Source organism: Dicentrarchus labrax, unplaced genomic scaffold, assembly GCF_905237075.1.
Source record: "Dicentrarchus labrax unplaced genomic scaffold, dlabrax2021, whole genome shotgun sequence".
NCBI lineage: Eukaryota > Metazoa > Chordata > Actinopteri > Moronidae > Dicentrarchus > Dicentrarchus labrax.
In genome coordinates this window covers 6,216,608-6,238,921 of record NW_026136702.1, presented here as the reverse complement: position 1 = coordinate 6,238,921, position 22,314 = coordinate 6,216,608, and the positions used below count along the sequence as shown (strand labels likewise).

The 22,314-nt window shown below is 42.4% G+C and overlaps 1 protein-coding gene across 6 annotated transcripts; it reads left to right on the top strand.

Moving 5' to 3' along the window:
- Positions 1-11,178: 11,178 nt before the first annotated feature.
- On the top strand, positions 11,179-13,349 carry LOC127378594 (uncharacterized). Of its 6 annotated transcripts, none has more exons than XR_007888104.1 (4): positions 11,179-11,856; positions 12,380-12,465; positions 12,689-13,128; positions 13,217-13,349. XR_007888104.1 is itself a non-coding variant. In XM_051427579.1 (4 exons), exons 2-4 carry the CDS (start codon positions 12,104-12,106, stop codon positions 13,220-13,222), a joined length of 855 nt encoding a protein of 284 aa, XP_051283539.1. In that variant the 5' UTR covers positions 11,179-11,518; positions 11,661-12,103; the 3' UTR covers positions 13,223-13,349. The 6 variants fall into 6 exon arrangements, 4 of the variants coding, with proteins under 4 accessions (XP_051283539.1, XP_051283561.1, XP_051283550.1 ...); XM_051427579.1 differs by having other exon boundaries at positions 11,179-11,518; positions 11,661-12,512; XM_051427601.1 differs by having other exon boundaries at positions 12,380-12,512.
- Positions 13,350-22,314: the final 8,965 nt, after the last annotated feature.

The window sequence follows — 22,314 nt, the reverse complement described above, 5'->3', positions numbered from 1 at the left end:
TTTCAGACTTACTTTTTACTACTTTTTTTTTTGCCTAAAGTTAGTTTTCTTATAAATCTAACTTAACCATGTTGTTGATATATGAAGAAAGTACATCAGGACAGGCCTGGTGTACAGCAAGCAGGCTATCCATTCAGCACTGTAATGACCAACATATCCTCAGTTAATACAGTAAATGGATGCAAGAGCATAAGACCAAGAAATAAATACAGACATCCTCTCAGTCTGTCTTCCCTCCCTCTTTGGGCTGGTGTAGATGGAGGCAATATTTGTAACAGAAGTGCAATGAGATCTTCATCAGTATATAGTAGCTACAGATATATTTGCAGGAGCAGCATTAACACAGTGAGTTGAAGTGTGCTCATTTGTTGCCGCTAGGACTGCCTGTTTACCTTTACACTGCCTATTCCCCTCCCTGTTCTCCTTTACTGTTGGCCAAATGAGTTAGAGCTCTAAATTGAATTCCATCTTCATGTATTTCTTCCAGAGGGCTCGCTAATTAAGAATTTAATTATGGCTGAGAGCAAAACACAGGCAACAAAACCCCCTCATGTTTAAAACATCTTTGGACTCGCTCTCCCCCTCTCTGCCTTTGCTTCCTTCCGTAAGTATGTTTTCTGAAAGTTTTGAGGTGAACTGAGGGTAAAACATACACTAAAATGGTAATCAGAAAGGACTATACCAGAAATTCTCAAGAGTGAGCATGCGATGCGTGCATGATCAAAGCGAGTCAGGAGGTTAGACAGTAGTAAGGAGACTCAACGCTTGTTGATGTTATTAAAATTATAGTCCCATTTGCTTAGAATAAAAACTTTTTACTGCCTTAATCCCCCAAAATAAAATTAATATTTGATGATTATAGCAAAGCACAACTTCAGTAGCGTCCTGTGTTTTACTTTTTACTTTGACTCTCTCTGTGAGCACAGCTAGTATGATATTCTACAGTTATGACAGTATCTCCTCTCTTAGCGCTTTGTATAAGGTTCTGCCTGGAGGATTGTTCCCCCTGCCCGGGGGCTCTACACACTGTAAGCCTGTCCTGTTCACATACTGTACCTTTTCTCCCTCTCTCCATCACACAGACCCTCTCATCTTGCCTCTGTGAGCCAACTCTCCAGAAGCTATTTGTCACAAGCAGATGTTTCAGAGAACCATGACCTCCAAAGTGTGGTTGCTGGGGAATGGGAGCTTGGCGCCAGTTCTGATTGGAAACCTGCAGAGCAGAGAGGGCATGGTCAAGGTGAGTAATACTAGCTCCTCTCAGGTTCTGAGGTCAGCTAATCTCCCATGGCAATCAGGAAGGCAATAGAACGAGTGAGAGGTCCCTGAATGGGGCTGTCCAGGCCCTGACATAGCGGTGATGGGGCCAGACTGGGACAAACTTTCAGGGAAGGTATTTAATGTCTCCTCTCTAACTGTCCCCCACACACTTATTTTGGCATATGTTGTTAGGTCTACAGAATAGCATCAAATGTGGCTCCAGAAATCCACTGATGTGGTAAGAATACACAGACATGTCATTATGGCTCTACCATGTATGGTTAGGTATGATTGCACCTACACTAGTCATACTTGTATTACAGATGTCAGCATTCATTTAAATACAGACATCTGTTAGAAAGCAACAATATTCAGGCATCACAAGTATGTTGGTTTCTGTTTGAGGGGCAGGTAGCACTAATGAGCAACATTTGAGCAGGAATGGGACTTAAAATATGCAGGTAAGCTGTCCTTGTAGAGGGGGAACAAGGATCAAATTGGCTGAGCTATCTTGTGGAATCATTTATGAAAGTGTTCAAATGGGAAGCAGTGGACTTTTGGTTGGATATATTTAGAAAAACACAAAATGTCTTAGTAAGGTTTTGGGCCACCTTGAGCTTCCCAAATGGCTTCAATGCAATTACCCCTTATGCTGTGTATAGAAATATCTATATTCTATATTTTAGTCCACTTATTTATTCTGGTTTTCCCTTCAATCCTAATAACATCAGACGATATCAGATGGTTTGGCTTGGAAACTAATTTGACTTAAGCTAGCTTGTAGCTAATTTAATTTTGATCACTGCCAAGGCTGTAGAGCAGTGTGTTATAGCAATGTATTCTTTGTATAACGCCTACTAGTTTGTTTTTTTTACATAAATGCACATGCATGTCATGATCACGGGCCACCTGCAGAGGGTGTTAACAGTTGGTGGCAGTAATGTGCTTTAAAAGTAGCAATATGCCTATAAAGAAAAGAAGAAATCTGTGTTTAAAATTAAACTTCACATAGTACCTTCACAGTGACAGTCAGTGTTTCCTCCCCTCCCTTCCTTTCCATTCCCCTCCCCTCTCCCTCTCACTCTCAGACGCACACACACTGTGTTACCTCACACCTTTCAGGTCATGTGTTATTACAGTCCATTGTTACGGTCCCACAGCTACAAGTGGAATGATTTCCCAGTGGCCTGTTGCATATAATTTTGCTTAAATTGGAGAGAGGTAGAAAGAGACAGGTAAGAAGGAACGTGTTGTGGGCCAAGTAACCATTGTACAGTACATAATGAGGCGCATTCAAGCCTAAGGCATCTTAGTCCACTGGCTTAAAATGTGGACTGTAAAAGTCCTTGTCAAAAAAATCTTGTTTTTTTACTATGAAACAGTCCTTGTCTTTTTCTAGTTGAAACTACACAGTGTACCTTTAAAATTAGTGAGTGGTCAGTTTGTAATTTAATAGAGCAAAAACACAAGCTACAGGTGTAACTGCATTAAAGATACATGTATAATACGATCCCACCAGGTAGCTCATATATTCTTCTGAGACATAGTTACTCAGTGGTAGTTAGTGGTAAAGCATTACGTATTAGAGAAGAAAGAGTGCAGCACCCAATGTGTTTTGACATAGGCAGGAGAATTTTCACTATGTATTAAACAGAAATTCTGTTACTGGGTGTAAATTTAATTCATTGAAATCTATCCGACTGAATTTAGATGCATGTTTATAGCTGAGTTAAAGGACTCTGAGTGCAAGTATATTTGAAATATATCCAGTCACTTAATCTTGTTCATTATCACTGTGTGAAGTGAAACCACATGCAATGTAATAGTGATTTAAAATATATGACAGAGTGCACGATTTTAGCTCTGAAACATTTGTTAAAGAGTTTCAACCAACTCTGTGGTAACAATTTTATAGTTACAGATCTGTTTTGCATCTCATATAATTTTATTTCTCTCTTGCGTCCTACTTTTTAGTCTTAGGTAACTGTATATGAGCCATAATATATTTAATAGTGCTTGTCTGCATTACATACCTTTTGCATCACCTTTGTGGTAATGATAATCACAGTGAGCAGCCTGGGAACGGGAGGCTCAGACAAACTGCAGTAAGTAGGAAAGACACATGAAAGAAATCGTTTGATATCTAATGACAAATAGAGCTAAATAGCAATATGATGACGACTCAGTTTATCACACACACACAACTACAAACAGTGCAAGTTGCTTAGCATACAAATGCAATATGATTAAAACAAAACTCTCTCACTCTCTCTAAACAAATTACTGCCACCTCTGTGAGAATGCAGCTGACGTTGCTTTAGCCAAAGAGGCAAGAGGGAATGTGGTGTGACAAATGCCCTTAATGATCTGATATACATACTGTAATCTATTAAAGGATGCATTTGCTGAATAATAGTCTAACTTCCATAATGAAGATAATAAAGAGCACTCATCCCTTTCTCCTCGAATTAATGCACACGCATAGACTGTGGTTGTATAATTAATATGTTCTGAAATCAGTAATTAATAGAAAGGTTGCCATGCACATAATTCTGTGATTTAATCTATTAAGCCTTGGATTTCAGAGTCAAATCATTCTACCGTGAAACCACTTTGAATCTTAATTTGTCCTTTCACGAGTCATGTTGTTAGTGTTTAAATCTACTCTTCTCCCTCACTTTGTCTATCTCACTTTGGTTAGGATTTAATAAAGATTTTGAGACTGAAGCTGATGACGAGTCTATTTCCCTGGACTTGAGTCAGCTGTTTCTCCATCTGGCATTCCAGCACCTGGGGTAAGCCTTCCTCTACAAACTGCTTTCCCCCGCCTTTCCAAGGTCTCCCTCTGTAAACTGATTTTCCATTTTTGTACACTTTGTTTTTCTTCCCTCTTTTTCTGCTTCTCCACTATCTTCTGGTTCCCAACCTTCCTGTGTGGATTTCAACCAAGACATTAACATATTTTAAAAAACAAAAAAGCAACAACATATTTCTGAAAATGTTCCACTCAAATTTTGCATTCAGAACAGTCTTGCATACTTTATCCTAATGCATTTACATAACCATTGCATTTTTAAAAGTGCTCTAAAGGTCTCTTTAACTTAAGTTTTTTTGTTTTTCTCAACAGATCAGGTGACTCAAATTGGAACTTGCAAAATGAACAGCCTGAGAGGCCAGATTTGATAACACAGTGTAGCACCGAGCTCCTCAGCTCTAATGAACACTACAGATGTGTCAAGCAGGGAAGGAGGGGTATGCCATCGGCAATGTAAACAGCAGCCAATTACCTGCCTGGATGACGATTCTTTACTCCTGCTTGTGCATACACGTGAAGAGGCCAGCACATCTGCTGCATGGCCTAACACCAGTGTACTACACACACCAATATCATCCACCAAGCTGCCATTAGATACGCTGCATCTCCAGCATGTGTCCTTTTGTTGTCATTTCTTTCTTTCAGTTTGTATAATACGGTTGGTTTAATATATAATGTCATACATATTTATTAGTATACTTTATAATGGTTCATGTAAGGATGTTGAAGTAATGCCTCACATGCAATGAGAACAACATACTTCATATAAATGACAGTGATTTATTTTGCTTTTGAATCAAATTGTACATGAGCATGGCACAGCCACACCTGCACATGCAGATACAAGTATAAAGGGAGAATACAGTGACAGTAAAAATATGAGAAGCAAACATTTAGTGGATAGTTACATAGTTTCAGTTTTTACCAGTTCCAGTTTTTTTCTGTCAGTTTGTTATCCTGTTTCTTTTCTTATAGAGATTTTAGCTCACACAGACATTATAATTGTTCACATGGTATTAATATTAAGCAAGACAAACAAAATATGATTTGAACAGCAGTCTGGAGTCAAACAGGGAGAATTAGAGAGAAAGAAACAGAGAGAGCGAAAGACTTACCATCTGGATGTTTCCTGATCTCAGCCTCAGGCAAGATAGGCCGATGTGCAGGGCTGCCCTGCTGTAATCTAGATGCTGTATAGTTTGGTTTTGTTCTTTATGTAAGAGTTACATAACAGATGCACTCAAGATGCATATTGCCTCCACATTTTGGAACTATCTGTCTTAATGCATTCATATCAGTTCCTTCTCTTAAATATCGAAAAAGAAACCTCTTGTGCACCAAGTCATTCTCTTAATAAATCTGATTTGGCAAGTTGACATTGCTCACTTTGATGACATACTAATGCATGCACCTTTTTATTAAGTCATTTTTATTTGGTTGTTTTGTTTTACAACTATTGCAATTTCAGCACTCAAGTCTTTGCTGAAGTCGTTTCTTGTGAAATTAAAGAAACTGGAGAGAAAGAAACATTTAAAAAATGAATGGAGAAACCAGATGATAACTTGCTTAGAGAGTTAATAAATTCAAAATTAAACATTTGGATGCCACTGCAGTGCTATACCACATGTTCAGAGGAAAGACATCCCAGCAGGACTGAAGTCAGGCACAGTCCCACAGCTCAAGTTGTGATCTAATGTTAGAAACAGGACAACTGTATACATCTTACCCTCAGGTGCTATCCTTTATCTCTGTTTTCCTCTTAAAATAGCTCAGTATACATGTACATATGGAAAGAATGCAACAGAATAAACATTAGATTTTGATCACATGCAATGAAGAAGAAGAGATGAACGAAGCAACCGTTTGCACAGTGTGCCTGTTCTCCAGCTGTCTGCATGTAGTCATCCAGCCGCTGCATTTAAAAGTGCCTGAAAGGCAACATAGCTTTCATTTGGTGTGGTCAGATAGTAATGCATGGTGACAGGTCTTGACTGTAGGTAGCTCATTATACTGCTCTATGAAATAAAATAAATCAGTATTAGTAATGCCTGGCTTCCCACCAAAAAGGATACTGTACAGTGCTGCAGCATTCGGCTCACTTTCACATCCACAGTGCAATACGTTTGAAAATAGAGAATGTGACTGTTTTTATTAAGAGATATTGCTGATGCACGCTCCTGAATTGAATAAATAAGAATATGCTTATCAGAGTGGGTAGGGTGTTTCATCTGTTTGAATTCAGTGAGCTGTAGAAATGGTACACCTACCCGCAAGCGGAAGTAGAGTTAGTTGAGAGATATGCTGTGGGACGGCTACAATATCACTGACAGAGGGAACATGCCTCTCTGGAGTCCATAATCATATTTCACTGTGGAATGTGGCCATTTTGATATGATGTAAGTCTGTTTTGTGCTCCTAGGCAGAAAACGGGCTCCATTGTTTTAAAGGTTTCTCAAGGCGGTCACACTTTATGATGCAGAAAGCTTAAATCTCATTACCTTTAAGTGCTGTAATGTTAACACACAAATCGGCACTGCCTATGCTGTGTGTGAAGCACAACGCACCCAGAACTAAAGTGGCCTAACTTTATTCCACCAGGGCAAGAGCCAGGGCCCATGCAGGCCTCCCAGGGGTTTAAATTAGTTACACCCCTGTCTCTCTGTGGCCTCTGAAACCCCCTCACTTCTACTGCATAGGGTTACACCATGTCTCTAGTGGCAGGGCTTACTTAAAGCCCAACCCACATACTGTACCAAGACATGAGCTATCTTTGAAAATAACCTTGAGAAAGTAGGGCTGGAGGGGAGGGGTTTAGTACACTTGTCTCCTCTATAATAAGACTACATGATTTGGCCTCTCCAGAGAACCTGTCACAGAGCAGTTGATGCTGAATGCTGCCTTCTAAAACTATTGGAAGACCAACAATGCATTTAATGGTTTGGCTTAACGCAGTGCAGTTATGTAAGCTCTGTGTTAAACAAAACTGAAAATGTGTGGGTGACAATGAAAAAGTACATAACCAAGCACCTTATTAGCCAGATGAATATGGCATATCTTTGTGTTACACTGTACTGAATGCTCTGCCTTCAAGAGGAGAAATGTTTTCAAGAGAAGCTTTTTAATAGGCCTACAGGGGATCTTTGTTTATTTTTAATTATTGTATATAAGTCACTGACCAAAGTTTCAGTTGCCTTAGAAAGCCAGGAAATGACTCTGAGATTGTGTGTACCGTGTTAGATAGTTGAATGTGTCTACACTTTATATGGCGTCCACATATGAACACAAATACAGTACATACTCCTCCCAATGAATACTAATGTCCCCCCCTAACATCCCTCTATACACACTTTCTTCTGTCTGCCAGAGCTGCCCCGTGGCCAGAACTACTGTCAGCTCTGTAACGCCTGCCATGAAATATTCACTATACCATGAGTCATGTTCAGACTGCAGGGAGAGCTATGCTTGACTATCCTGTTCCCCGATCAGACCTGGCTAAGAGAAGTTGCTGTTCACTTTGATCCTTTGCTGGGCCTCTTGACTAAAGGCTGTCTCTCCCCATGCCAAACTGGATCCATATACACGACACTTTTTCTGTCATACTATGCTGACCTCATCTATCTGTCATTCTTCAACGCTCTTACCCTGTGTGAGATAAGTCCAGAGAAAACCAAAGAAAAAATACTGTAGACAGCAAACAAGAGAGAAGGAAAACAGAATAACAGCTTCAAGCACCTTTTCTTTCATGGAAGCCACGGTGTATTAGCCCTGATATCTTGTTTATGTACAACTCATCTTGTTGTCACTGTGAACATTTGCTAAAGAGGTGCCCAAGGAGCTGTTGATGATTAGTGTACTGTAAGAGTACGTACAATGTGTGAGAGGCGTGATGTTGGATCGGGGTCTTGATTGTAAAGAGACCATAAATTAACAGAAACAAAGAATATCATCCCCCTCAGCAGCAGTGATTAATCTCACTTTGGGCTTTTAACTCTGAAGCCGGGTAGCAGGATGTTTCTATGTCAGGCGGCATTTGCCCGGCCATTCATTCATTAGAGAGCCCTAAAGAACATCCACGGACACCTCAATTGCTGCTAAAAAAAAATGTCTCTTATGTTTCGCTGCTCATTAAATCTAGTACCAGGCGGCACTTGAGCTGTACATATTTGCCATTCACAGCGGAATCCTTGTATAGACAAACACAAGCTGTTTTTGATTGACAGTGCAGTTTAATTTTCTTTTTAGTAGTGGACCATATGTGCCACTGATTCTCATAAGTCCTTAATACTCACTGCACACTCTTGAGGCACAAACCAGAGTAACAGTTCATTTACTATTGAAAGGCATTTGCTCTACCTGCAGAGGAAACAATGTGGAGTCTCTGGTATCAGACACTACAACTACATAATTAGGCCTTACACATCTGCTCTTCTACTTGTTATGTAGAAAACTATGTCCTATTTTCTCAGACCAAAAAAGGTTTAGATCCTCAAGGCTTTCCTCAAAACCAGAAGCCAACTGCCAAAAAAGCCAGGCTTTGGTTTTGTCCCACCTTAAGTCAGGGTAGTTGTTAGTCTGTATGACCTGCTTAAAGTATTAATAGGCCACAGTTTATCCATCCTAACTAAAAGTTTTCTGTGTGTTGTACCTTTAAAACAATGTGAGGTGATAGTCCTCCAAGGACAAACAGGGCTGCCTGGAGGCGTCACAAACAGTACATTTGTTGTCCAAAATAGTAGACTAATGAGATATATTGAGGCTAGAGTCAAGTGTCCTTCCGTGTCTGATACGAGAACATGTCCTCTGCCTTGCCAGTCCCTATCGGTGAACAGGTTAAGGTTCCCAAACTGATCAATAGAAGTGTGTCTGTGGATAAGCACTTATGTGAATTAGTACACTTTCTCAGTTGGCACCACTAATCTGGTCTGTTGTTGTTATTTCTGCAGTTGTAGAGGGCCATGAAACTGCCATTTCTTTTGTAAATACCAGTAGTCTTCTGTTTTTCACCCTAGATTGTTGGGAAAGAAAAGCTTTTTTTAGAAATGACAAGAACTGTTCAGCTGCCTTGAAAGACAAACTTTTAAAGAACGTTATGTCCTTGCTTTTTTTTTGCTTTTCTTTTACCCACTAGACATATTCTGTACTTGTGACTGAATGAATGAGTGGTTGATATTGACTTTGGGGTGGAAAAAATGTCAATGAAGACTGAAAGACAATGCTTTGCATACTTGTGACAAGCAAAAAGACACTGGCTATGAGAGCAGAGGGTGGTTATTGAACCTGGCACTCATCTCACCAGAGGATTGAGATGTTAGTGCATGCTGTTAACAGACCTCCTAATCAATGATGGACAAACACCAAGAATTCTCAGCAGGGACTTTGCTCTGCTTCACAAAAAGGACCAAGCAAGGACATCCTGTGGTCTCTCTCTGAACAGAAACAAAAGATACCGCCGACATTTTAAAACACATTGATGATTAAAAAGCAAAAATGCTCCTTTGTCGTTCAAGGGACAAGTTAAATCTTTTCCCAGCTTGAGAGTACAATTAAAAACTATACAGAGGCAGAGAGTTTGTCTTGGTCTTTTTAAACCAGTCTCAAACTCAAAACTTTAATAGCACATAATTGTATAAGTGTCCTTATATGTGAATTGCCTTAATGAGTGTAATTTGGAGTGGTCCTCCTAGCATCAAGCTGCAGTGTTGTTCTTTCGACACCTGCTGCCCTTGGGAAAAACAGGAAGCCCTTTCAAGAAAAGGTCTACTAATACAGCCAATTAAACAGTCTGACAAGTTCCCATAGCAATCACCGCTGTAAGGAGATTGGGTAGCACTTAAGGCCAATCAAAGAGACAGGCAATCAGAAATTAAAAGACCATTAAGTTTTAGCCTTTACTTGGACTCATGGCCATTTGGATAGGAGAAAGATTTACCATGTCTGCCAGTGGAGTACAGTTTTTTATGGCATGTCATGAAAAATGTTTTGCTCAGGTTTGCTGCTCAATAGTCAAAGTGCTTTTTGAATCTGCATGACATGTTTGATGTACATGTCACGGGGGGAAGCTTGATTTTATTTAAGCATGCTTTTACTTTGAATTTGCTGTGTTTTTGTCTTATTTATTATTGCATGCTTTTATTTTGAAGTGTGTTTGTGTTACGTTGGTTTTACTTCCCCACCGGAGACATACCTTAATCAAGCATAAGGACTTACACCTGGCACCCAGAGAGGGGAGTGACTGTTCTTGGATAAAAAGGACACTGGAAGATACCCGGGGGACGAGGGAGGACACAGAGGGCACGAGGGAGGACACGGAGGTCACAACGGGCCGGACAGCAGGAAGCAGACAGAGAGACAGAGCAGATCATCGCACTGGAAGAGGTCTGAAGAGACACCGGAGCAAACACCGACCGTTAGCGGCTATAATTGGGAGAAGGTAAAACTTCTCCCTCCCGCGTAAGTCCCGTTTCAGACCGGTGTTTGTGTAGTGTGTAATATATAAAGTTGTGCCTTGTTAAAGGACATTGACTGGCCCTGAGTTTCCCTCGACAGGCTGCCGAAGAGCGGAGCCAGGTGAAGAGCAGGTGGTCGCCACCAGAGACCCGCGACTGCCGTTGTTGACCTCCCACTCCATCCGTGCCACATTATTTTAGCTGGGTTTTAGTTGTTTGTGTTCTTTGTTTAGTTTATTTGAAGGTAGAGCTTTTAGTTGTTTTTACTTATTTTAAAATAAATTGTGTTCAACTGTGTTCCACTGGCTGTACTCATTGTTTTAAAAATAACACTGTTTACTGCTCTCCCCCGACATAAAAGAACCTGTTTACCCTAACTTTAATTTGGTGATCCTAAGAGGTCCTAGGCCTCAGTTAAACCTAGGTGGCGTTGTCGGCACTTGTGTTTTAATTTATCCACCCTTAGCACGGCTCACATTTTGGCGTTGTCGGCAGGATCGGGTACAGAGAGCAGTGTGGTGTATTTTAAAACAGTGAATATGATGATGCCTGTATATCCTGGTGCCCCTTGGCTGCCAAAGTTTAAAGGACCAAATTGTGACCTGAAATATCATGACTGGAAGGAGCAAATACAGGGCTTACTTGGAGCGCAAAGAGCTAGCAGAGGCCAGAAAAATTGACATTGTGTTGGGTGCGTTAGCTGGGGAAGCCAAACGGCAGGTCAGTGTTTTAGAGGATGACGAAAGGGATAGAGTACGCAAAATCTTTCTGTATTTGGACTCTCTATATGGAGACAGAACCCCCGCCCCAGTGTTAAGGTCTCAGTTTTTTAGTTGTGTCCAAAGACCAGACGAGACAGTCCTCATTCATTCTAAGACTAAGAGAGCTGTATTGCAGGTTGCGGCAACATGACCCTGATGGAACTCCCCCTGACACAGTCCTGCGAGACCAGCTGCTGTTGGGGCTGCGTGAAAGTTCCCTGGCTCAGGCCCTGAAGGTCTATGCCCGCCGTAACCCTGATGAAACTTTTTCTGCACTCAGACAGGAGGCGCTGCTGCTTGATACAGAACATGGGAACCCCCCAACCGGAGGTAATCTGTGCTTCTGTGTATAAACCAAATGTGCCTCCTCCATCACAGGACACCAGCTGGAGAGAGACCCTGAAAAGAGAGATCATGGAAGACGTGAAATCTCAGATGACCGGACTGACCCAGGAACTGTTGCGAGAGATTAAACCGCTCCTTCAACCAGCTGTTATTGCACCACAGCCCCTAATACAGCCCTATAGGGAGCGACAACGATCAGTTTCCCAGACGAACACCTGGGATGAGCAAGGTAGGCCCATTTGCCGCCAATGCAGACAAGCCGGCCACATAGCTAGATTTTGTAGGAGGCCAACTACTGCTCGGCAGGCTTTAAACTAGCTTTCCCTGCTGCTGAGGTCCGAGGGGCAGGGGTTGAAAGTACAACAGAAGAAAACGGGCCCACTGAAGCATTTATTGGAAGGTGTCCAACTATAGACGTAAACATTGAAGGAGTTACACTGTCGGGGCTATTAGACACGGGGTCCCAGGTCACCTTAATGCAGCAAAGCCTCTTTGAGCAACATTTTACCCAAGCTAAGCTTGGAAAGGCTCCCATAGTTTTTAAGTTACAGGCCGCAAATGGCCTGGAGATCCCTTATACGAGCTATGCCGTATTAGATCTGGAGCTAGAGGGTGCTAAGATACCTGGAAGAGGAATTGTGATTGTGAAGGATGAACACTGTACACACCCACTCATCATTGGAATGAATGTTGTTACTGCTTGTTGGACTGTTTTTTTTAAATGTCCCAGAGGGTCTGTTCCCCCCCCACAGACGTTACAGAGACAGCGGGTTTGGAGGGATGCATTTGCTACATGCAGACACATTGAGGCTACCATGACAGAGGACGGGATGTTGGGGTACGTGCGGCCAGCCAGCCGACGGGTCATCAAAATTCCCCCAAAGAGTGAAGTACTGGTGTGGGGTCGGGCTCGGATGAGCCTGGGGGAAAAGATTACTGTGCCCTAATTGAAGCGCTGCCTGAGACTTGCAGTGTGAGGGTGGCCAGGACCCTAGCAGTGATAAGAAATGGCAGAGTCCCTGTGAGAGTTTTTAACCCACACCCCTACTGTTTGATGCTAGATCGGTACCAGAAGCTTGGCAAACTGTCCCGGGTGGATGAAGCGGATGTACATGGAGCCTGCGACCTTAACCTGTCCCTTGAAGGTGATTGTGTTGTTGGAGTGACACTGGTAAATGCTGCAGTTGACGAGGAGGACCAGAAGCTGCCGATAGGGGTGAGTGAACTCTCCAACAGGCCTGATCTGTCTGAGCAGCAACAGGAGGAGCTGCGCGCCCTGCTGCTGAAATGGCAGAAGGTGTTTGCACAGCACAATGAGGACTTCGGACGTACAGACCTGGTACAACATCGCATCCATACTGGTGATGCACCACCTATCCGAGAACGACATCGACCTCTTCCCCCTGCCATGTATAAAGAGATGAAATCCCTACTCTCAGGTATGCTGGAGCAAGGTGTCATTAAAGAGAGCTGTAGCCCATGGGCGGCACCCATAGTACTGGTGAGAAAAAAGATGGCAGTTGGAGATTCTGTGTGGATTACAGGAAGTTAAATGCAATAACTCATAAAGATGCATTTCCCCTGCCCAGGATTGAAGAAACCTTGACCAGTCTGACCAGAGCAGAATGGTTTTCTACTCTTGACTTAGCCAGTGGCTATTGGCAAGTTGAGATGGACACCCAAGACCAGGAGAAGACCGCCTTCACCACACCGCTGGGGCTGTATGAATTTGAGCGTATGCCCTTCGGCCTGTGCAATGCGCCAGCTACCTTCCAACGTCTGATGCAACAATGTTTAAATGGCCAATTGTCAGAATCCTTACTGGTTTATTTGGATGACATTATCATTTATTCACCTGACTTTTCCTCCCATCTACAGCAGCTAGATGAGGTGTTTAACAAACTGTGGCGGCATGGCTTGAAACTGCGCCTGGATAAGTGCAAACTCCTGCAGAAGGAAGTGAAATTCCTGGGCCATGTGGTGGACCAAAAGGGGTGAGTCCTGATCCAGACAAAATCTCAGCCGTAAAAGACTGGCCCATCCCCACCACTGTAAGACAGGTACGAGCCTTCCTTGGCTTAGCTGGCTATTACAGACGCTTCGTTTCTGGCTTTGCAAAGATTGCACGCCCCCTCAACCAACTGCTGACAGGCATCCCTGCTGATAAAAAGTCGCAAATCCGAAAGGTACAGTGGTCCTCAGAGTGCCAGACATCCTTTGATCACCTGAAAGCAGCTTTAACACAAACACCTGTTTTGGCATATGCTGATTACTCCCTGCCATTCCTCGTTTACACAGATGCCAGTAATCATGGTTTGGGAGCAGTCTTGGCCCAGGTCCAACAAGGGCGAGAACGAGTGATAGCCTATGCCAGTCGCAGCCTACACCCAACAGAGCGGAATGATGCAAATTATAGCTCTTTCAAACTAGAGCTCCTGGCTCTTAAGTGGGCAGTAACCGAGAAATTTAAAGACTATCTGACTGGAGCCCGATTCACGGTGTACACTGACAATAACCCTGTGGCCCACTTACAGACAGCTCGCCTGGGTGCCGTGGAACAGCGCTGGGTCGCACAGCTTGCCTCCTTCGATTATGACATCAAGTACCGCTCAGGTAAAAGTAATGTAAATGCAGATGCCCTGTCTCGGTTCCCAATTAACCCACTGACTGCAGATGCCTCATGTGAAAACCTTGAGCTGGAAACCGTTCCAGTCACGGCAGCCATTGAACTGACCCCTGAGGGAGGTGAAGAGGAGTGGACAGGCAGAGAGTGGGAGGAGGCACAAGCTGGTGATGCGGACCTTCAAATCATTAAGAGGTATGTGGAAACCCAAATGATACCGACGAGACCAGAGCGCCTGACATTGTCCCTTAGAGCCCAGAGACTGTTGCAACAAAAGCGAAAACTTCAGGTTAAAAGCAAAATACTGTGTCGTAAAATGATTGACCCGCACACACACGAAGTGTGTTTCCAGATTGTGTGTCCAGAATCTAGGAGCCAAGAAGTTTGGAAGAGGATCCATGAAGCCGCTGCCCATGCTGGTGTGGAGAGAACCCTAAACCGGATCCGTCAGCGGTTCTATTGGCCTGATATGGAGAGGGAGGTACGTCAGTTGCAGCAGGGTTGTGTTGCCTGTAACCTGCAGCGAGACAGGGTGGAGCCTAAGGCCCCCCTAAATCCATTCACAGTATCCTACCCCTTAGAAGTGGTGGGGTTGGACTTTTTGTCCTTAGGTCGGCCCACAGACACCTACCAGAACATTCTTCTTGCTACTGATCTGTTTACCCGTTTTTCTTGGGCTATTCCCACTCGAGATCAAACAGCTCAGACTACAGTAAAGGCCCTGTGGACCCATGTGATCCAACCATTTGGTTGCCCCGCCCGTTTCCATTCTGACCAGGGACCTAATTTCGAATCTGCACTTATGAAACAATTTTGTGATACCTATGGTATAACTAAAAGCCGCACAACTCCCTACCATCCCGCAGGAAATGGCAGTGCAGAGCGTTTTAATCAGACCTTGTTAAATATGCTCCGCTCTTTAGAGACGTCTAAGCAATTTCACTGGCCCGACTATCTGCCCGAACTGACACACGCCTATAATAACACCACACACAGTGCGACTGGGTATACCCCTTCCTTCCTCATGTTTGGGCGACACCTGCGACTTCCTGTTGATGTAGGATTAGGTGTAGGTCCCCAACAGATGAGGCACGATGTAGGTGGGTGGGTACAAGACCACCAGCAGAAACTGTCCTTAGCTTATAGCCTGGCTAAACAAAGAATAGAGAGTGCAGCCACCCAGAACAAGCAGCACTATGACAAGAGGGCCAAAGCGTTACCACTTTTACCGGGGGAAAGGGTGTGGGTGCGAGATAGGAACAGACGAGGGGCAGGAAAGTTGTGTACTTGGTGGGACCCAGAGCCATGGGTGGTGTTGGAGCAGGTGGGGGATACAGGGGTTGTGTACAAGATTCAGCCAGAGAAGGGTGGCAGAATACAAAATATCCATAGGAACTCACTTAAGGTGTGTACAGTACCCCCAACCGAAGTCCCGCTACCAACCACTGAGCCGGTTGTCCAGATGCAGGGACCCATTCAGCCCATGATCTACGGGTTCCTTCCAGCACCGGTAGCCATACCGCCTGTGAATGTGGAACCTGAGGGTGCCCTACGATGCTCCACCAGGGTAAACTTTGGACAAACTCCAGTCCGTTATAGAGACTCATAACATGTTGCAGGGACTGCTAACTTTAAAGTGTGGGGAGATGTCACGGGGGAAGTTTGATTTTATTTAAGCATGCTTTTACTTTGAATTTGCTGTGTTTTTGTCTTATTTATTATTGCATGCTTTTATTTTGAAGTGTGTTTGTGTTACGTTGGTTTTACTTCCCCACCGGAGACATACCTTAATCAAGCATAAGGACTTACACCTGGCACCCAGAGAGGGGAGTGACTGTTCTTGGATAAAAAGGACACTGGAAGATACCCGGGGGGACGAGGGAGGACACAGAGGGGACGAGGGAGGACACGGAGGTCACAACGGGCCGGACAGCAGGAAGCAGACAGAGAGACAGAGCAGATCATCGCACTGGAAGAGGTCTGAAGAGACACCGGAGCAAACACCGACCGTTAGCGGCTATAATTGGGAGAAGGTAAAACTTCTCCCTCCCGCGTAAGTCCCGTTTCAGACCGGTGTTTGTGTAGTGTGTAATATATAAAGTTGTGCCTTGTTAAAGGACATTGACTGGCCCTGAGTTTCCCTCGACAGGCTGCCGAAGAGCGGAGCCAGGTGAAGAGCAGGTGGTCGCCACCAGAGACCCGCGACTGCCGTTGTTGACCTCCCACTCCATCCGTGCCACATTATTTTAGCTGGGTTTTAGTTGTTTGTGTTCTTTGTTTAGTTTATTTGAAGGTAGAGCTTTTAGTTGTTTTTACTTATTTTAAAATAAATTGTGTTCAACTGTGTTCCACTGGCTGTACTCATTGTTTTAAAAATAACACTGTTTACTGCTCTCCCCCGACATAAAAGAACCTGTTTACCCTAACTTTAATTTGGTGATCCTAAGAGGTCCTAGGCCTCAGTTAAACCTAGGTGGCGTTGTCGGCACTTGTGTTTTAATTTATCCACCCTTAGCACGGCTCACATACACATATGCAACCACATACGTAGAGGGTTAGGGCTAACCCTCTAATACCAAACATAAGGCAGTCAAAGAATTTAATGAGGAACATGACTCTTTTACAATTTATGAACAAAGGAAAAAATATGGATAATAGAGCAAACAACTGTCCTCATTGAGATTCAATTGGAAGTCATATCTGATCAAAAAGACCCAATCTGACTCACCAGATGTGGCCTTTTAGCAATGTCTATTGTGTTCTGTTACCTTATACCCTCCCCTTTCATCTTCCTGCATTGCCACTTTTCAAATATCTTTCCATGAGGCAATACTTTTATTTTTCCTTGAATATTTTACACAAATTCATAATCCGTATATAATTTATAGAATAACACAAAGTATAAAAATAGGTTTGGCAATGGAAGACTGAACTGGATGTCAAGCTTGGCAGGAAACTGGAGCAGAGACGTACTGTAGTTGCAGCACTTGCAGTTCCTTATCAATTGAGTGGCAGGAAAACACATTTATAGCATATCTGCTGACATACTAGAAATGTAATTTCTATTGATTTTTATGAAATATAGTACAAATAAAGGAGCAGTGGTCACACAGAAACAACTGCTACAGAGAGATCAGCATAGAAGAAAGCTGTATGATATGAATCAGTAAATTCAACTAATTTCCTCAAAGACGATTTTATTGTTTATTGTATATGTATCCCTTGCTCCTTAAAAACCTTCTTGTAATATCAAGTACTAAAGGAAAACTGTGGCAAATTCATAGTGTCTTCTTTTGACTCGCATGCAGTCTCAGCAGAGTATCACAGTCGTCGTGATCAAGGTCAGCTCTCATCCTCCAGACCTGGTTTTCGTTGTCGGTATTCCAAGCACCTCAGAAGACGCTGGCAACAGTTTTTACTTGGCAGATACCTCCCCAACCCGATAGGGCACATGGAAGAGACGCACTCTGAATAGTCGATTCTTCCAACCTGTGGTCAGCATTCCACATGCGTCCCTCGGAGCTAAACGCTCTTCCTCTGCTCTCCTTTTAAGCCCTCTGACAGGAAGGATGCGATATTGCACCTGGCCTCTTTCATGACTCCCTCCCCCTTTCGCCTCTGCCTCGTCGTGGAACTATTCCACCACTCCACACTAATTGTTCATTCCTTCTCTCCCTCTTATTCTGCTCTGACACCTCCTCCCTGTAGAGCGCCTGCACTCACGCCTTGAAAAAAAGAGGGCAACTCGTTATTCAAACTGTTAAACAGAAGAGTTCATAAGCAAGAACAGTCCTGCACCCCAGGATACAGAAACAGTGAAACCAGCTATAAATCCGTTTTGATCTGGGCAGAGTTTCAGCAAAGCCGACCTTTCTGATGCCAGAATGATAAACACAACATCCTCCTGCTCAGCCTCAGTACGTCTGTGTTGTTTAATGAAGCCCAATCACAGGAACAACCTGGCAAAAGATCTCAATCAAACTTCATCTTCTTATCTAATGACTCCGTGTGGGACTTCAAGGTCCTGGCCTGATGCACCTCTGAGTACAGCTCCATGTCCGGCTTTTCTAATGAGCATCCTGGACCTAAATGTGAATCTGTACTCATTAAAGGAAAAACTTAAATAATACGTTTATGTATAAGTTATATGCATAGTTAATTTTTACATGCTTCATACTTCAAGGATGATTTGAATCATGTCTATGAAGCTGCAGGCTTTCCTCATTTCGGTTTCTCAACAAATATTGTAGGTCATGTTGTTATTTGTACTTACATTACAGTACAGTGAGCTGTTCCTTTACAGTGTAAATAATGCATTGTATAACTTGTAGTGAATGGATACAGACATTTCCCATTTCAGGATTAACAATTTCTTATCATCAAAAGAAGATAGAGATAATATACTATGATAATTAAAGTGTGTAAAAGATGTTTGAATTCTTACACAGTGCTTCTGGTTGCTTGTATTAAGTATGCCTGTGCACTCAGTAATCTCCAAGTCCTGAGTTTCTCTCAGAAAGAACTTTTAACACCAACATAAATATTTCAGCCTAGACATTTAACGGTCCAGTGTGCAACATTTAGGAGGATCTATGGGCAGCAATGGGATTTAATATTCATAGGTAGTGTTTTTGTTATCTTGGAATGAGACATTTTTATCTACTGAGGAAGCTGGTTCTGGTTCTAGTTCATTCTACAGTAGCCCAGAATGGACAAAACAAACACTGGCTGTAGACAGGGCCTTTCACGTTTTTGCGAGTTTCATAACCCCCATAGTTTTTCCTACAAACTTGGAAGGCGATTTCCTACAACTTCATTGCTAGATGCCACTAAATCCTACACACTGGTCCTTAAAATAAATATTTGACAGTTGACATAAATTAATCAGTCATGGAAAAAGTGCCATCAGAACAATCTAAAAAAATCTCTTTCCAAAATATTAAAAGAGAGTAACATGACAAATCCAAACAATATTTCATATACAATACAGTTATGTTGATTCATAATAAAATGACTTACCTACATGTACATCCTCCAGCATTTACAGACAGGTAGACAATCTAACTACACACACAACACAGCAACAGTAAAACAGTCTGTGGCTATAAATAATGAACTGAGTTATGCTCAGTTATGCTTTGCAAATATGACTCTGAGCATGTAAGACTAAATGTTTTCCATTTTGTGTGGCAGTGCCACTTGAGCACAAGCTATTCAAGTAGCAACCTTGTTGCTTGTTGCTAATATGCAACCTTTGTGGTGACAGGCGGAACCTTGTAAATGTAATTCTTAACTGCTCTTTAATATTTGTCTCTAGTGCTTCTATACAGAAAATGAACACTTAAATCAGGGGTTAGTTCACAATATGTATCATACCTGATTCCTTCCTTTGTAGTCTTTTTAACATCTCTTTACTCTGGCATCGGTTCTTCCATCACTTCAAAAAGGTTCATACATTGTTTCATACAATTTGCTGAAAAATAAGTAAATTTTTTGATTATTTTTAAGCATTAATTGTCTGTGATCCACCTGTCACATATGAGAGTGATTAGGGATTCATTACAACATAGCCTGTCAGTGCTCAGCCTGTGTACATGTGGATCAATGGTGATTCTCCAGCATGGAGTCTGGCCTTGTCGTGTGGCGCGGGGGTGTGCAGGGAAGGAGCGGGCAGATTAAAGCAGCTTTGTCTGTGCGTAAGTGGATTATCAGCAGGTAGAGTGCTCCCTGTGTTTCTCCAGCGATTGTGTTAGTGCACTTCCTGCCTGGCCACAGAGAGGACCATCTGCCATTTAGCTCTGATGGATGGTCCCAAGCAGACGTCAGTCTCCTCTACGCAGAACACCTGCTGAATCCTGATCAGACTGTTGGCTCATATTAGTAAAGCCCATCACTTTGACACGATAGCATCCGCATCTTGCTGCTGAGGTTCAAACAAGAACAACCATGCCCACACACACAAACACACACAAACACACACACACACACACACACACACACACACACACACACACACACACACACGCACACATACATTCCGAACTGTAAAACAAGGTAAACTGATTTGGGTGCTTAACCAATGTGCCATTGTTCCAGTACATACTACACCAGGTAGACGTATTGTATAAACAAGCCTCATTATGGGATGCATTATGCCCGATGCTCATTATATCAGTGAACAGACTGTGATATTTTGACTGGCATCAAATGGACATAACAGTGCCAATTCCTAACAGGATTGTGTGTTTTGAAGCATGAGCTCACCCAGTGACAAAGTACAGTATGTCTACTTCTTTCACACAAGATAGAAAAAAGAACCAGAGGGACAGACATGAAAAGAAAACCAGGAGGAGAGGGAGAGGAGTGAATATAAGATGCAGTATATTGAAAGAAACATTACAATCGGAAGTATCCGATTGTACAAAGGATGTCAAAGTCATACAGTACTGTAACCCCTTGCATGAGACCACTGGATCATTCAGACATTAGACAGTAGAAACTGTCGAAGAGGAAGAGATAACAGCCTTTCATGTGACAAGTTGGGAGAGATAAATGAAAAGAGAGAATGTATCCATACATAATAACAGAGAAGAGAAAATCTTTGTGCAAAGAAAGCGGAAGTCTTTGATGAAAAAAAAAAAATCTCAGCTTGTCAAGTGACCACCAATAACTGCAATGTGCATAATAGAGATGGAAATATCCTACAGTACAACTTGGTACATTCGAATATTCTATTGAAGCATGTGATAGTAGCTACCACATGACATTGTATTTATCATTTTAACATATATTTTAATTAAAATATACATTTAAACACTAACACATTTAGGTTTTAAAAACATACTTGTAATTCCATGAATCTATGACTTCCACCATCCCTGGCATGTGTGTCAGTAGAAAAAAGCTCTTAGGCTACATCTGAATCAGTGTCAGCTAGACACACTTGTGTATCTTTTATTATTACCTCTTCTACCATTGTCACATTGATTACCATCTCCCAGTTTACCTCATATATAATGCATTTTCTTTTCAGCTTGCTCTTTGTATATTTTTCTTTCTATCATTCCTAGAGGGGGAAAGCTTTTTTCCCATTAAGACATTTATACATTTAACAGCAGCTATATGTGTGGTGAATCAATGTCAGTCACAGAACAAAAACAGGTTTTGTTGCAGTGTGAGGGCTATTGACCCTCTCAGTGTGGCAGCCATGCTCTCAGCCAGATCAGAAGCCCTGATAGCCACCAAAAGGCAGCCAGAAGAAAGACCCTGTCTCCTCCTGACAACCATCGCCCACCACTCGTCACTTTATCTAATCAGGCTTGTCAAAAAATAAATTAGAATACAGCAAACGCAGGGAAAACTGAAGCCGTGTCCTTTGTGACACACATGACATTGGCTGACAATCTTGTTTTGCCATAAATGCTTCCATAATTTCATGCATGTGCATTTTGAGATTGATTCCAGTTTGATGCACAGCTCTGGTTGGTAATATAATGGTGTTGGCTTTTCAAATGATGAAAAATGAAATCCCATCATGTTGATGTGACACTAGAACTTTAATTAAAAGGAAAATGAGATTTTGGATGATGGAGATTTCAAATTTCACAGTATTTTAACGAAGCCGTCTTTTATTTCTTAAAATATTGATTTTTAAATGTTCATGTTATGGAAATATTCTGGATTTTATCAAATTAAAGATGAAAACATCCCCACCAGTATAAAATATTCTAATGGTCCTCTACCTGTAACACTGAAACACGGATATGGTACCTGAAATCAGACCTGCACAACAGGTGTTAGTGATGTTAGTCATCAGTGAGAATATCTGCTCATAGAAATATGTTCATCTGAAGACAATGTTCCTGAGAAAGTGGAATTTCTCCAGGACAGATGACCAGAGGGTGAAAGTGCAGTTTTCACTGCTGCAGCTTCCTGCTGTTTCTGCAGCTCTGTGCACCTGGTCACTCACAATGTTGAACTCTTTAGCTTTCTCCTTCTCTACCTTCTTTAGCTTTCTCAGCATCAGCTATAGTGGGTAGTGGGCTGCCATCATCCAGTGTGTGT